This window comes from Parasteatoda tepidariorum, chromosome 2 (assembly GCF_982258835.1).
Source record: "Parasteatoda tepidariorum strain Cologne lab strain chromosome 2, Ptep-v5.0, whole genome shotgun sequence".
NCBI classification, from domain to species: domain Eukaryota; kingdom Metazoa; phylum Arthropoda; class Arachnida; order Araneae; family Theridiidae; genus Parasteatoda; species Parasteatoda tepidariorum.
In genome coordinates this window covers 98,503,705-98,521,715 of record NC_141756.1, presented here as the reverse complement: position 1 = coordinate 98,521,715, position 18,011 = coordinate 98,503,705, and the positions used below count along the sequence as shown (strand labels likewise).

General features: G+C 27.0%; 2 protein-coding genes across 5 annotated transcripts in view; both read left to right on the top strand.

Annotated features, from left to right (window-relative positions):
* dx (deltex E3 ubiquitin ligase) overlaps positions 1 to 14,898 on the top strand; it is a 29,731-nt gene extending 14,833 nt beyond the window's left edge. For all 4 annotated transcript variants that reach the window (XM_087157836.1, XM_087157835.1, XM_087157837.1 and 1 more), the window contains exons 4-10: positions 2,926 to 2,954; positions 3,038 to 3,166; positions 5,138 to 5,223; positions 6,364 to 6,501; positions 7,788 to 7,949; positions 9,312 to 9,401; positions 14,545 to 14,898. In XM_087157836.1, the coding sequence (XP_087013962.1) occupies positions 2,926 to 2,954; positions 3,038 to 3,166; positions 5,138 to 5,223; positions 6,364 to 6,501; positions 7,788 to 7,949; positions 9,312 to 9,401; positions 14,545 to 14,781 (871 nt within the window). In that variant the 3' untranslated portion in view covers positions 14,782 to 14,898. The remainder of the gene's footprint in view (positions 1 to 2,925; positions 2,955 to 3,037; positions 3,167 to 5,137; positions 5,224 to 6,363; positions 6,502 to 7,787; positions 7,950 to 9,311; positions 9,402 to 14,544) is intronic.
* The window catches only part of LOC107442800 (calcineurin subunit B type 2), a 132,399-nt gene that overhangs the window by 26,038 nt on the left and 88,350 nt on the right, over positions 1 to 18,011 (top strand). The window lies entirely within an intron of this gene.

Genomic DNA, 18,011 nt, shown 5'->3' with positions numbered 1-18,011 from the left:
AAACTCTCTTGGTGCTAATATCTTTCTGCAAGATACTTTTAATAACAAACATATATGTTTACTAATTTAAAAAAAAAAAAATCACTGTGTAATTGTTTTTTATTCTATTATGGGTGATATTCTCGCATTTTGTTGAGGGAGGGAGTGCACAAATTATTTCTTTCTTCGCATTTTGTAAATAATTATTGTTGACAATAATTGAAAATCATGAAATCCGTAGTAGTGATTGACGAAATAAAGATCGACGATGAAATCACGTTAATTGGACTCCTCAAATGCGTGTTTCGTTTCTTGATTAGGTTGTTGTAATAAATAGTATTGTATAAAAAATATCAGATTTGAAAACTGTGGAGAAATCAATAGCAATAACTGCCAAAAAGTCGATAGAATTATTGCCTTAAAAAGTAATTACTCAAATGCACGATTCGAATTTTCCATATTGTTTGAAATTTATAAGGATATTTAAAAACCACATGAAAATCAATATCAATAACTGCCAAAAATACAGTGAAAACATTACATCAATTTATGATACTATCGGCATAAATTGATTATTTCAGTCAGCTTATGTAATAATTACCTGTAATTTGAGACACACACAGCCTTGTCATAATTTTTTTTACATGAAATATTGCATTAAAAAAGTCTTTACTGTTTGGAAGATATTTTTTATTTTCATGCAAACATTTTGCAATAGTGCAGATGTTGTGCAAATTTCTAAAATTATAGCTCTATTTGTTTTATTTTATTGGTTGTTTGTAGTTTAACAATCTATTTCTTTGGGTATACTTATGGTTCTGTGAAAACTGTGCAATTTCATTAATGTAAAATCTCTTGGAAAAATATTTTTTATTAATTATATTTGATGAAACATGGTTATATCCAAAAAGTTGTGAATGTAGATTCAATTTCTTTTACTAAAATTTTAAAAATATGAGAACTTCAATTATGATTTTGATGTGCATATTTTAAAACTAGTGTCAGTCATTTACAAAAAAAAGGTGTTTACCTGAAATAAAAAAAAAGATAAAATGTCTGCCAATAAAGCCTTTTAGGGGCTGAGAAATATTTTTAGGCACAATTAATTAGCAGAAATATTAAATTTTTGTTTTATAAAACTCTTATTGGACCTAATTTGATTAATGTCTCGATTGCCAAGATCTAAAGAATCCCATTTAGGTAATTTTGAGATAAAATTTTAAAATTGATTTTATGAGAAGAAAAAGAAAGTGATAGTTGGTGAAGCTGATACAATGCAGATATTTATAATTTCTGTAAGGACCTAGATACCATAAAATTTATCAACATTAATAACGGCATGTTTTCATATGAAAGTTGTTCAGTATAACAAATAATTTTTACTAAAATATTTTGTAGTTATTCTAACCTTTTGCCCATGCTTACATATCATTTGGTGATTGTATTGTTTTAGTTCCTTCATATTCTTTGTTCTCATAAAACTTTCATGTTATGTTTTTATGCATGTTTATTCTTTCAATTTTTCATTGTGATATGAATGTTTTATGGATGCTATTATGGATACATACATATAAAAAGCATTGATTAATATTTCTGTTTGTTGCATTGTTTTTTTTCTGTATAATTTTGCATGCAAATATTTTTATAATTTTTTATAAAATATGCACTTTTGTGATTAAGGTATAAAGTTTATATTAATGTAAATCGTTAGAAATTTCAAACTGTTTCTTTATTCTTATAAAATGTTTCAAAATATGTCTCACTTTACGTCTTCAACAATTTTATTGAAATTTGATTTGATTTTATTTTTTTTTGCTAATTTTTATAATAAATTATATTTTAACCAGAACATTGTTTACTTCATTATTAGTAAAACTTATAATATAGTATTTAATGTTGAATAAGGTATTTGAATAATTGCAATTGCTTATAATTCAAAAACAACCTTTTTGTAATAAAAAAAATTAATTAGTCCAAAAATTTAAGATAGAGGGAAGTGCATTTCGACATGGGGCACCTTTCAACAACTGGAATTTCTGCCTTCTAATATTGCTTAATGGCCAATATGCTAGATATAGCCAATATGCCAGCCAATAAGCTTTAATTATGCATAACTGTTAAAATTTAGTTTTGAGCACTATTTTTTTTACTACTGTTGTGTTACTCTGTGGAACAAGTTTGAACATTCCAAAAGTGAAAAGACAGTTTTGATTTTGAAACTGTTTATCTACCTGTAATCTTTTAATAAGGTAAGTGATATTTATTCATCTACTAGTTTATTTAATTCTGCTTCTATCTATTATTTATTAGTAATAAGTCCTTTTCTAAGGTGGTTGATAATATTTTTACCAAAATGTCTTTACCAGGGGCAGATTTCAACAGAGCTTAGGGGGCACATTTCAACAGTGTTGAATGGTGTCCCAGGCTTATTATTTTTATGTTAAGTAATCATAAAAATTGGCATTTTAGATCAACAACTGGAACAGGTTAAAAGTTTCAGGATAATTTTACTTTTTTATGACTACATGAAGCATGATAAGTCTAACCCATAACAGTCCTCAGAAAGTCTATTAATTACAATTGTTGCATTTAAAATACTCAACTTTTTCTGTTAAATTCTTCTAAGATTCTTAACGATAAGCTAAAAATTCCTTTTGAGTTCAAGTTAAAAATAAAAAAAAATTATCTATGTAATCATATTTAAATTTGTTAGAATTATGTAAGTATTTGTTAAAAAGTTCTGTGTCTAAAAACTATCATTCTAGTAAATAAAAAAGTTTTACTTTTTTCTTTCTGAAGTTACAAAATTATCCTTGTATTGATCTGAAAATAAATTGCAACTTTAGATTAAAAATTTAACTTGTAATTTCTCCTGATAATGTATTGAAATGTATGCAGTTTTGAAGAGTATTTTATTGGTTTGCTCAATTTCTAATTCTATTACAGAAATCCGACTCTTTTGCCTCCAACTACTCGTAAGTTTTTACTTTTGTGATAAAATATTTAAAATTTTTATTTCTAAGCAAATTTTATTTTGATCTTTTAAATTTATTTTAAGATGCCATTGTAAATGGAGCTCCATGGTATCACGCAAGCCCACCTCATACTCCTTCATCTTTGATAAAACCTGTTCCTGGAATCGAACCTCTTCCTAAAATAAATAAAAGAGCAGCTAAAAAGAAAAAAGGTTTGCTTGATTTTTATTATACATTTTTTTTGGTCACACTAATTAATAGCAGAAAAGGGACATATGCACTTTTTACAAAATGAATATAACTCAAAATGCATGTTAGAATAATGGGCATAGCTCAAAATGATTGTAGAAACAAGCAGGCATGGCTTAGTATGCATATTTTTTAAAAAGACTCTTCTAACGATATGTTAAAAAATGTATACAAATACATGTTTAAAAAATGTGTACACAGCTTTATAACATTAAAGAAATATTTATATAGTTTTATATGCACATTTAAAAAATGAACATATCTTAAAAATGCATGTTAACAAAAAGGGACTTAGCACACTTGAAAAATGGATGTATCTCAAATGTTATTGATATGATATATGCCTTTCTGAAAAGTTTGGGTTTATTGTTTTATCACTTTGTGCTATATCCAGTTTTTTTTAAAGTGCATTTATTCCTCTTTGTGCTATGTCTGTTTTTTAAACGTGTCCATTTTTTTCAAACAACTTTCAACTTGTATATTTTTTTTAAAAAAAAAGTATTTTGTGCAATGTTTTTTTTTTCTTTCTAAGTTTATATCAAGCTATGTTCATTTTGGCGTTGCTAATTTGGGTGTTGTCCAAAATAAAATGTTCCCTGACTAACTGTAGAGCAATGAATTCTGCTGATAATAATACAAAAGTTGCCAATGTATGTTGTGTTGTGTTAAAACATCTTTTTACTTTTTATCAGCGTTTTTCCTTTTTAATAATTTGTCAATGCGTAAAAAAATTGTAAAATACAAAGGAAGGTAGAAATTATTATTAATAAGTGGTAAAATTTTAGATAGATTACATTTTAAACCAATAAAATATCACAAGATAGTCTCATGTAATCGATGTATTGTGAGATTTTTGGGACAAAATACCACAGTAATATGTATAGGTGACATTTTTTTTAGTTTGAAACTTTTATGTGGCTATTGTGATAAAGCACAGCATGGTATTATGTTAGCCCATCTCCATATTACTTTGATATGGCTGTGAATTCTGTTTAAAAAAGAGTAATGTTTTATCTGTAGTAAGTAAATGAAATCTAAGATCTAATAAGAGACTCCTAAATTTTAGATTTTTCTGATCAAAATAAAATTCAAACTTCTAGCTGATTCACTGATTTTCATTGTATGATGTGATTGATAAATTTGTCAATCTGAGTGGACTGAGATTAAATTACAATTGGTTTTTCTTTTCGATACAATTGGCTGATATAATTATTATTAAAGAACATACTACTCTTTACTTTTCTAAAATAAAAAGTTAATAATTTCTAAATGAAGTGACATTATTTGTTAAAAGTTAATTTCACAATTAATCACCCTAAATTTTCACCATATTAATTTTCTGTTGGAGAAAAATGTTTTTCTTTTTTCCAGTAATAAAATTTCTGATACCTTTTACTACTACTATTTATGATTCCTAATTTTAGTTTGCAAATATTTTTGATTGATCACCATTTATATCGTTTAAATGTTATTTAAGTATGCATTTTTTTTTAAAAAATATGAATTAATTGCCAATATGTTGTAAAACATGAATTTAATATATTTTTAAAAAATAATATATTAAATCAACAACCCTGGTGCTTTGCATACACTTATCTAAAAGTGGATATCAAAAGTGCAAAAATGGCTAACATTTTTTATGACTGTGGTAGCCAGTGGTTTTTCTAATTTTTGTACTTCATTGAAGCTCTGTTTTAGCTTAAGTTATCTGAGTTTTTTTATTTTTTGTAACTGCTTGAAACATTTGGAGAAAATCATAAACAATCAAGTGTAAACTCTCCAAACACTGTCTTGAGTGAATGAGGAAAAAAAAAATTTTTATATTTTATTTCATTCTATCGTTTATTTATTTATTATTATTTTTTTAATTTAATAAACTTGAAAAAAATTTAATATTCCTGCTCATAGTTTCTTGACGAACTATTTGATTTTAGCCTCTCATAAAGATGATGTAAATATTTTTGAACTGCATGCTAATGAAGTACCCTTGGAATTACTAAATAAAAATCCTGTTGAAGAGGTAATATTTTTGATGGTTTATTTAATTTCTTAAAGAAAACTTGATTTAGTTTTTACAATTTCCTTTTAGGGAAAATATAATTAATAAAACTTTGTGTCACATTTATCAAAAAAATTTTTTTTACTTCTGTAGTTAATTATTCTAAGTGAATGGAAATGTTTATGTGATGTGCTTGCTTACTGTGCAAGATAAATTATGTTTAAAAAAATTACATATCACACAAATTTAAATTCAAAATTTATTTTGTCTTTATTTTAAAGTTACTGTATCATTTTTGTTATAACTGCATATTAACAATTATGTTATTACTATAGATAAAAACTATGTAAAATTAGACAAGATATGACTACACAAATATCCCTTTTAAAAAATATTCAAAAAATTTATAGTAAAAAACTTACTACTAATTATGGTCAATATAATGTGTAATATTTTCCCACAATTCCATTCCTGTTTAATTGTAACTTACCATTTATTTAACATTTTTAAAAAATGGAAATTATCAGATTATTTTATTTTGCTTTGTGTTCATTTAAACTTCTTATGATTGATACAAGATAGAAAATTATTTTGTGCAACAAAGCATACCAGGGCAGAATACAGTTTTTTTTATCTGCAAGAATACTGGGCAGGGAATAAAATTATGTTTATTTATACATAACATAGTTCAAATGAAATTAAATGGTAAAATTATTTTATTCCCTTATTTTATTAATTTTTTTAATGCGGAAAAATTAGTTCCTTATGCTTCTTAAATTTTTTTCAGCTGATCACTATTTCTAAAAATTACGGTGAAGTTATCTGTGTATTGCAGCTACATAACTAGAAAGAGAAATAGATAACTAATTTGAACATAAGAAAAGAAGAAGAAAAAACTATTTCCCTATTTGAATCTACTAGTCATGGGAACTGCTTTGAAAATGTGTCATAATATCGAATGAATGAATTTTTTTGTCATTGTAAATGGCATTAATGTTCGGTTAACCAATTTTTATGCCATATGATTATTTTATTGTGTGTATCATAATACCAGGAGCCTTGAATCCTTTAGACAAGTTTACAGGGTTACATTGGTTTATTATGCAGAACCAATTTATATATTGAATCAAATTTGCTTTAAAGTATTTTGCTTTATTACAGGTGTGTATAATATGCTGTGAAGGGCTGTCAAAAGAATCCTCGTATAATAAAAATGATCCGACTATTGTGAAACTGAATTTGTGCTTCCATATGTTTCACAAGGCTTGCCTGGAGGCTATGTATAACAGCGGCCCAAAGGTGCATTCCTTTGTTTTATCCATACTTGTTATCTGTTTATAAGTTGGATTCATATTAAAAGCCTGTATTTACTCAATTAATTTTAGAGCCTAAGAAACTAAAAACTAAACTGAGAAACTATTGAAAAGTAATTTTTAAAACACAAATTTTATTTCTGAATTGGTAATGCTTCACTAAGGTATATTTTTTAAAATTTATTTACAGTCTATATTTCTAATTTAAAATGTTCCGATAATAAATTTTTCTTGCACATTGAAAATGACATGATTGTGTTTAGCAAGAATTATTGTGTTGAATATATTTTTTTATACAGCTAGTGTTTGTTGTGTATAGGTTGGTTTAAAAAAAACTTAAATAAACTTATCAAGTAATAGGCTTTTGTATTGTACCAAACAATGCAGGAGGATATTTAGCACAGCCTCAGAATCGTTCTGAAGTTTAAAATAATATTCTTCTTCACACTTTCTAATTGACAAGATTTTTTTAAAATAGAATTTCTTAAAACATTAGATAATGAGCTTTTTGTGAATATCAAGTCATACCTGCTTAGAACTTTCCCTAATAATATTAATTAACGAAGAAAATATGTATGTATTTTATTTATTTTTTGTTTGGTACTGAGCAACTTTACAAAATAATGCATAAATGCAAGTTGAACATATATGTTCACTTCTAGAAAAAAAATTGCATAATAATAATATTAACTTTTCATTATTAATTTAAGAAGAAATTATGTACTATGTTTTTTTATGTTTATAATAATAATAATAACTTTTCATAATATTAATTTAAAAAGAAATTATGTATGTTTTTTTATGTTTATAATAATAATAATATTAACTTTTCATAATAGTATTAATTTAAGAAGAAATTATGTATGTATTTTATTTATTTGTTTGGTACTAAGCAACTTTACAAAATAAAGCATAAATTCAGGCTGAAAAAATATGTTTCCTTCCGAAAAATTGCATAATATTAACTTTTCATTTTATTAATTTAAAAAGAAATTGCTTATAAATTTTATTTATTTTTTGTTTGGTACTAAGCGATTTTACCAAATGATGCATAAATTCAAGTTTGAAGAAATATGTTTACCTGTAAAAAAAATTCTGCCTTTAGCCTAATTCTTAGTAATCATCTATATAAATATTTGAATTATAATTTAATTCAGACATTATTTAGACAACTTATTAGTACAAATATTTTGATAATTTAGGCTTAGTAAAAGCCTTTGCTGTTCCTATTTGAAACAAAAAACTAATCATAGTCTTATTTTTTTGTTTAAGGATGGTTCTCTACAATGTCCATCGTGCAAAAAAATATACGGTGAAAAATGTGGTATTCAGCCACCTGGGGAAATGGTCTATCATGTGTTGCCTTATTCTTTACCAAGTTTCCCAGAATGTGATACGATACGAATTATTTATAATATATCATCAGGTATTCAGGTACGATTTATGGTCTCTTCCTTATTGTTCTTGGGAACTATTGTAAATTATGTCATACATTATTTTTAACAGCTGATTATAATATTTCACCTATTGTCACGCTATATAACGAGTTTCTTAAACTGTGCGCTGCAAAAAATGTGTGCAGTTTCTTTAATTTATTGCAATCATTTTATAATAGACAATTATTTTTACTGAAGATAAGACAATGCAAGAAAAAAGAATTTTTTTTTTAATAATGGAAAGGATCATTTTGCTTGTTAAACAGAGGGGTTTGCAAGTGTTAGGTAACACATTCGTTTTCTCAGTTGTGTCCTTCCTACACTTAATAGACAGACTAAAGTTTGCATTTGAATTTATTCAAATAATTGAATTTATATTTATTATAATTTTGAACTTGTTACTAAGTTAAAATTTTCACATTCTTTTATTTCTTAAAATTTGACACTCGAACCTAAAACTGCATATTACAGTGCAAGTGAAGACATTTTTACCAACGCGTACGAGATCTCTCTTTTACTCAATATTTCATTATTTTTAAATAAAGAGAAATTTTTATTCTTCTTTATTTAAAATATTTAATATATCTTCTTTATTTTTTTCATTCTTCTTTTTTTATTCATATTTTCTTTATTTATAATATGGCAATGTGGTCAGCATTGTGCACAGACCTAACCTTTTAATTTCTTGATTCTCAAAGTTTTACCCCACTTCCCAGACAGTTAATTATTATAAATAAGTTAATTATTATAAATTCATTAAGTTAAGTATTTTTAAATGTTTGTTTTTACTGTAGTTTGCAACCCCATGTTGACCTAACATGATTTATACTGCAAAGAATTGCGAGAAATCTATGTGAATGTTTCATCTAAAGCTCTGGATTTTCTCATGCTCCAGGGGTCCAGCAATTTCATTATATCATGCAGACATTCAAGAGGCTTACAATATTGTAATGCCATTGCTGTAAAATGTCTATTTTCTGCATTGATATGCATTTATAATGATTTAAAATCAAATATATGAAGGTGGATTTATTAGATTCAATTATTTCCTTAAGATTGAACAAATAACTAAACTTTAAACAAAATTTTGTATTTTCTGTGTGAACTGATATTATTATTATTTTAATTAAAATCTGAGACTCAGCAGTGCTCATAAATACAAAATAAAATAATCTGTGCTCGAGTCTTAGCTTATTATCTGAAGCAGAGTTCGTACGTCAAAATTTTTTCTGTCAATCTCAAATGTAAATGTCTGTTGAAACTGTTGCAATATACTTTTTTATATGACATTTTTTCGAAAATTTTATTTTGTAAGCAACTATCTTACTTTTTTAGAGCAATAATATGTTTGCTTATTCAGGGTCCAGAACATCCTAGACCTGGAAAAAAATATACAGCTAGAGGTTTCCCACGTCATTGTTATCTACCAGATAATGAAATTGGCCGTAAGGTAAGATTAATTTACACTCTAAACATGAAAAACTTTTTTTAAAAGCAATTGTATCTTATACCCGTTAAAAAATAATACATATTTTTTATTGTGTTGTTAGTTAGGGAATCTGTATCTTTCTTTTTTTTTTCGGAGTAAACTTACATAAATGTTCCTATGTAAATTTTTAGCACCTGAAATTTTACATTTTGATATGTTTGTATCATAGCAGCTTGAAATCACAACGATGTCATCAAAACAAAAAGGGTTGAACAAAACCAGGCTATATTTTATAAGCAGTGGAAGAAACTGAGGAAAATTGATAATAATGCAACTGTTTTTTCCTCTGTTAGTTGATATGTACAGTGCACAAAATAATAACAGAACACCCTTAATAACTTTTGATCTAATGATTAAATTTTCGCATATCTGGATTCAATCGTAATGGTTTGGGTGCCTAATCTTAAATATATTTATAGTATTAGTTAATGCTAATAGGATTGGGATGTTAATATATCTATAGCCCCTCCCCCCTCTTTTTAGATACTTCCGCAGTCACAGCATAGAGGTAAGCGTAAAGGTAAAATTAAAAATAAATTAAATTTGGTACTTTTCAAAACTTTGTGTTTATTGGATGTCAATGAATTTAACATTATAAAGTATTGGAGTTTCATTTTTAGTATTAAAAATTCAGTGTTAAAATGGATGATTAAAGAACAATTAAAAATTTTAAAATTTTGTACCCTTGAATTTAAATATATTGTTTTAGATCTTATTAAATTTAAACTTGCAATCCACAATTTTGATTTATTAAATGTTTCAAAAATTTAAAAAGAATTTTGTGTTATTAATTTTCTTGATAAAGATTTTGAAAGGGGTTTACTACCTATGACTGTTAATAAACTTTCTGAATATTTCCCAATTAAGGAGAAGATTTGGGTTTCTGTTTGTTTTAGATATTGTAAGACTATAAAGAAAATAATGTGTAATTATAATTTCTATTGTAAAAATTTAAAAGATTTAGAGGATATTTGTTTGTGTGGGCAAGAGCATTTTGAAAATTTTGTTAATAATGATTTTAAGCACATTGTCACAGGTGACCTTAACCTAATTAATCATTAAGATTTAAGATTTCTCTTGGGACTAGGTTTAGACCAAGATAAAAATATTACTTAAATTTTATTCTTGATTCAATCAGTAAGGATTTAGATTGTTCGATTGTGAAATGCTCAAGAAAATTTAATTGGCCTATAGAGGGATTTAGTGAATGGAAATTTTATGTATTGTATAATTTCAAATTGAATTTTTTGAACAATAATATAAAATACTAGGGTTTTTATTTGAATTCTGATATTATTAAATTTATTAAGGAATTGAGATGTAATTTTATTATTTGTGTTCTTGATTAAGCCTCTAATAATTTTTTCTTTATTTGCAAAAATTTTTAAAACATTTAATGAATAAAGAATATGAAAACAATAATACTTTTGTAACTTGCAGTACTGGCTGTTATAATTCTGTTTTTGGTAAAAGATTTTTTAATTATTTAAACATTATTTTAAATAAGATTATTTCAAATGATAAACATTTTATTATTAATGACAACCAAGACGTTATTAAATATTTAAATTACAATAATATTAATAATATTCTTACATGTGACTTTGAAAATCTTTTCACGAGTATACCACACAATAATTCAAAGAATATTTGTTTAGAAATTTTTGATAATTATTTGACTAATGAAGACGTTAATAAAGAGGATTGGATAAATTTATGTAATGTAAACATTTTTGAAAATTATCTTTTTAATGGTATTTGTTTTTACAGACAAATGAAAGGTATTTCAATTGATAATTGCTATTCAAGTGCTTTTGCTAATATTTTCTTAACAACATAATTTATTAATTGGGTTTAGATTTATTGATGATTTAATTATTTTTAATTGTAATGATTTTGATTTAATTAATGATATTTATCCTAAAGAACTAAATTTAATTTACGGTAATTCGGAAAATAATTGTGCATATTTTTTAGATCTTGATATTAAACTTCTTGACAATAAAATTTTCATTGGATTATACGATAAGAGAAAGGATTTTAAATTTAAGGTAATTAGTTAAACTTATTTTAATTCCAACCTTTACTTTAAAATTTTTAAGAATATTGTGATTAGTCAAATTCTTAGGTTTAAATTAATTTGTAATAATTAAGCAGATTTTCTTTCAGCTATAGGGACTTTCAGGATTACCTTCAGAAATAATAATTTTCCTTCCAATTACTATAATTATGATGTTTTAATTCAAAATATTTTAAAAACTTTCAAATAGTTTTGCCGATATTGAAGCCCATATAATTAGGCCTATGTGGTGAAATTTAGGATTTATTAAATGTTTGCTCATTGAATATCTTTTTTTTTTCACTTTGCAAGATTTTCAAATAGGGGTCAGCACTTGATTTATTTTTAATGTTTTCTTACTGATTTGGCAATTTATATTTTATTTTGATTCAGTGATTCTAACTGTAACTATTTTTATTTATAAGTGGGCATTTCAATTTTAATTCTTACTATGTGTACTTTTAAGTTGTGTTTGTTGATTCATTATTTTTCTGCTTTTCAATTCTTGTAATGATTTTCTCTTATTTGTCTATCCATTGTGGTGCCTCGGGGCACTGTCAGTTTTTGGTTTCACCACTGACAACAGAAATTCTCCTGTGTGTTGGCAGGCAGTGTGTCCCCTGATGAAGTGCTGTCTTGCTAACACACATATCTTTTATATTTTATTTTATTGCTCTTTCCTGCTTTAATTGTTTTTTTGAATATCTAAATGAAAATGAAGCAAATTTGGTTTTAGCTGCTTTAGGCGCTTTTCTATTTTGATTTAATGTTTCAATTGTTGATCTACCTTTGTATCTGTTGATTAGATTCATTTTATGATTAGATGACTGTGCATAGGTCAGAGTCTACATAAATGGATAGAAAGACATTAATATCCTTCATTTCTCTTATCCTTCATTCATATGTTCTTTTATAACAGACAGTAAAGTCTACACATATTACCAGCATTCATTGGGGGTGTTTGTTTATAGGACAGAGCCTCTATCCTTACTTACTAGGGGAAAAAATTACACGACAATTAAAATCTAAAATTATTTTTTAAAGACTACAATTTTAGAAGTTAATAAATTAATTTATCCAGTGTAAAGGTCATATATCCAAACTATTCAGTCCAGTGTCTTTAGGAATAGCTTATCATAATTAGTTTACACCTTAAAAATAAACCAAAGCCAATGCAATGATCAGAAAAGGAAAAAAATATTAGTATTCTAAGTTGCTAGGATAAAAGAGAGAATAATAGAGTTGCTAAAACAAATAATAGAGTTGCTGGAATAATAGAGTTTTGCCAAAATGAAATTGAAGGAATGAATAAGGAAAATAGTTATTGAATATATCTGTTTTAAAATTATCAGTGTCTTTTAAATATTATTTATAATTGGAATTATTTTTGTAAAACTCAAGTATGTGATTGGTAATAATATTGGAGAAAACCTTATTGCCTAAGTTGGAATTGTATTTGATATTATTTTTTAAGTGGAAAGTCAAAATCGTTTCTTCTGTCAAAAACTATAAAGGAAAATTGTCCATCTTCACTAATTTAAAGAGTTAAATCTGGAAAACTTACTGAAAGATTTCAGATATTAGTTTTGTTTAAAATTAATTCTTCTTTATTCAGGGCTGATTGTGCTCCGGAAAAAATCCGGATTTCCGGAATTTTTGCTAACAGTGATCCGAAAGTTTCCGGAGATCGAAGGTCCAGGCGTTTCAAAAAATCATTGATCACGGAAGTTTCCGAAAATCAAATTTTCAAAGGGGGAACTTAAAAACACAGTTTATTTTATTTGTTTGTAAGGGAGAGCCAGAGGGATACTTTATAAGCTTATTCATGATTAATATTCATTTTTTATCAGTAAATAGTTGTTATAATCATAAACTCAAGAAAGAAAGACATATTTGTAAATTTTAATTACTTCCCCAGGTCATCATAGGTATGTGTAAACGGTATAGGTATGTGTAAAATTTTAAATATATTTTAAGTAAACTAAGAAATATTGAGAAAAAGGAAGAAAAAAACCTTATTTAAATTTTTTTCTAATTTTTCAATTTAGACTGTTTTTTTTTTGTTTTTTTTTAAACTCAAAATTTTCCGGAATTTTGACTTGGGCTCACAATCACCCCTGTTCATAGGCACTGCAACTGGTTACCGACCAAGGCCATCTCAATCAGTTTATCCAATTTAGCTCTATTGACTGCTATATTTCTCCATTTTTTATCTCACAAGTCCCTTAACCACTACTGTGGTCTATCTAACTATCTTGTTCTAGGTCTCCCTCTTTTCCTTTTTCCCTCTGGCATTTGGAAGGTTATTTTTTAACAGGATTTTTACCTTATTTGAGAAATCTTGATCACTATTACTATGCTAGGTTTTTTGTATTTTGATTGTAATTAATTCCCTTGGATAAAATTTCAAAATGATCTAAATTTAATAACAAAAAATCATCACTAAGTCAAAGAAAGGAGGAATTTGTAGGAAGATTAAGATTATCAAATTATTTAATGAATCTATAATCTTGGTGAAAAAGAAAAAGGTTGCAAACATTAGTATTAATATTATTTTCCCTAGGGATTCCATTAATTTGTTGAAAAAGACAGTTATTAAACATAATATAATTTTTGTTTAGGTTAATATGAACGAGAAATTTTATGCTTTCTTCATCAATGATATCATTAAGATTAAATGGACTATGAATTTCAGAAAGGTCATCATGAATTTTATTAGTTTGGAAGGATGATTATTATTTTGATATCAAAACAGCTCAGAATCAATTGAGTTTAACGATTTTACTGCTTTTAAAGCTTGTGTACTATTAGTGATATTCCTATTCAGGTCATCATTATCTTTAGTATGTTTGCTTTAGTATAGTACCCTTTCAGGAATATATTTAAAGTAAATGTAATTTTTTTTCATATTATATGTATATATATATGTGTGTGTGTGTATATACACACACACCAGATGGCGCCCTCTAAAAGCATCCACTGCCTTCCCAGTCCATTCCTCTTCCCCTTTCACTGTACTAATATTAATTTGTTTTAATGTTGAAGGTGCTACGCTTGTTGGTTAAAGCATGGAAACGTCGACTGATATTTACAATTGGAAGATCATCGACCACTGGTGAAGAGGATACAGTCACTTGGAATGAAATTCATCATAAAACAGAATTCGGTTGCAATCGTAGAAGTCATGGCTACCCAGATCCAAATTATTTTGATAACGTGTTAGCCGAGTTAGAGGCTCATGGTGTTAAGGATGAGGAAGTTTATCTGTGGTACCCTGCTTGAAGCTTTTTTTTAAAAATGCTTTTATTTCTATTTAAATTCATATTGTTTGTTATAGTTTTATTTGCACAGTTGTAAAAAAAATATTTTTATAATAAAAAAAAAATTTTGGTTTCTGTTTATTTGCATTCACTTTTATGTTTCTTTAAGTTCTGCATTTCTACACTTCACAACTACCCTACTTGTTAACATAGTCTTTTTAAATCTGGACTGATATTTTGTCCATATCTATTTTTTTTATCCAGAATTTACAATTAGTGAACATACTAATTTTTAAAAACTAGTGTTCTCAGAAATAGCATTATAAGTAATTTTTAAAAAAAATTTATTATAATTATAAAAACAATTTTAATATTACACTTTATTAATTATATTGTAAAAGTATTTTTAAATAATCAGTGGGGATTTTCCGCGGACTAACCAACGATTTTAAAATTTACTCATATTTGTTAATGCAATAAATATATACACCATATTGAGATTTAGAGTTACAGACTAATTATAAAAGGTGAACAACAGAACCCGTAAACTCCAAGAAAATACATCAAAAATATTAAAAAAAAATTTCAAAGGTTGATAGTATCTGCAGCAAGTCACTTCATCGACACCACTTTGTAGATAGATCATCTTATCGACCGAGTCATTTCATCAATAGAGCAATTAAACGTTAGAACTTGCATTTCATCGTAATTAAGTGTTTTGGTGCTTGTTTTAATTTTTAAACCTAGCCTGATGAAAAATTGTATACTATGTTGGAATTGCCAGAGAAAAAGTCTGAAATTGCCTACCCTTTTTGCTGTACATCATGTTGCAAAAACAAAACCTTTGCACATTAAATGTCATTTTATACGTACTTATATCTAAGAGTGTTAGTTAATTTTTGAAGCATATCAATACAGATTAGCACCGCACCGGCAATTGCAAGACTACTGGGAAGGATTTGTGATATAGCATGGTAGGAAAAATAGTGAATTAATGAATTAGCGAGACTTTGATTACGATATTAGTGAAATGATTTTAGAACGGAAATCTGTACTTTTAAATGAATTTATATTTGGGGAACATTTGACCATGCTGCAGTAATTTTTTTAAATTTCTTTTTGTATTTAAATAGTAATAAAGCCATCTATATGCACGCGCAAGGATTATTCTCATTACTAAGCATGATAAACTATTTCATTATTAATTAATAAAATTTGAACAACAGAATAGAAAATAAGAATCAAAAGACCATAATTAATTTACTATGCATTTTTGGGAACACATCGGCGACGGTCCTTTATTGCATAACATAGTACCTATTTTATTTGGGAAATAACAATATCCTTACTTTTTAGAGCATTTCGATTTCATCGAGATGTTTTAGTTTATTTAAACTGTAAATATGAAGGAAAATAAAACATTCATCAGCTCACGATCCTAATAATTAGTGAATAAATGCTTCTTATTTCTTAAACATATTAAATGCAATACTTATTATCAGTGTAAAAATTTTTTGATATAGTAGTGCAACATAGTATTGAAATGATGCATAATAATTGCTCATGTTATGATAAAGACAAAATCTTTGTTACTCGTAGCATAGTACATGATCTGAACATAATTTAAGAACACTTCTTATTCTATCTCATAACTTTATCTCAGAGAGGCAAGGCGTCGATTCAGTCTCAAAGTTTGGGGGGGGGGTATGGATTAAATTCATAAAAATCGGATTGCATTATAAAATAAAAGTAATGTTATAACGTATTTGTGTGGGAAATCATAAACATTGAAAAGTGATAATATTTTTAAAATATTAATATTTATTACTAGATTCGCTGTGCATGACTTTAATAAAAGTCTGATTTTTTATTATTGTAAGTAAACAATTTTTATAGAATTATCTACAAGCTAGAATGTATAAAAAAAGAGTTAATAAGTAAAAATTTATCAATATAGGTTTAAAAACGCCATAACTCAGAAATAAAGCAGTCAAAATATTCATTAGACGATTCGTTATTCACCTTTGGTTCTCAACTGTATATGATGTTTTGAATGGTAATGTTTACATTGCATTGTTTGTCTACGGTAAGAACTCCCCCCCCCCCCGCTACAAAGTCTGAAGCCGTCTACTGCTATGGAAGCAAGACTAGCGTATTTCAGGGAGGTTAGCTTCTCTTCACTCTTGAGCTAACACAACAGACCGAAGCAAAAGATTCCCTTCCTCTGGCAGACCCGAGCCAAAATCTGTCCTGAACAATGACCCCACACCCTTACTTGAAATAGTTATACCTCGTTACCAGTCATCGGCACGGGTCCAAACCAATGGCTAGGGGATTTCTTATTTTAGACAAACTATAAGTTGTGCTTTGGTTTGAATTTTTAAACACCTAGTATTTAAAGAAAAATAATTTTTCGATGGCTGAAGAGAAAAAAAAAGTGTCGAGCGATGGAGAACATGTTCTTCGATTTCAAATGAGAAGAGGGAACTAATTTGTTGTCTGGCTCAAAGCATTTCGAAACCAATATCTATCAAAAAAAAGGTGATGCTGTCTGTTTGGTGGGATTTTAAAGGAATAGTTTTTTTTTTGAGCTTTTACTGGATAACACAACAATTGATTCGGAAGTCTACTGTCGTCAGCTGGACAAACAGACTAATGCATTTCTACAGAAAAGGCTAGAACTAATCAACAGAAAAGGCATAAGTGTTTCACCAAGATAATACGAGACCTCATACAAGTTTGGTCACTCGCCAAAAGCTTTCACAGTTTGAATGGGATGTACTACCACACCCACCATATTCTCCAGATCTGGCGCCTTCGGATTATTATTTGTTCCGGTCACTGCAAAATTTTTTGGACTGTAAAACCTTTACTTCAAATGAAGAGGTCAAAAATCACCTGGTTCAGTTTTTTGCCAGCAAAGACCAAAAATTTTATGAGCATGGAATTATGCTACTGCCAGAAAGATGGCAAAAGGTGTGGGACCAGAATGGCCAATATATAATTTAATAAAATATTTATTCATTATACGAAAATTGTCTTTCATTTTTCCAAAAAAAAAAAAAAAAAAAAAAAAAAAAAAACTTTCCGAACAACCCAATAAGTTTCAAAACCGTCGGAGCGATTTAACGCAATTAAATAAAAGATATAACTAGGTAAAATTTTAATAAACTGTTTTAAACTAACTGTGCGAACTTTTATTGACTTTTTAGCATTGGTGAAGCATTATAGAGACATGAGCTAACCTAAAGA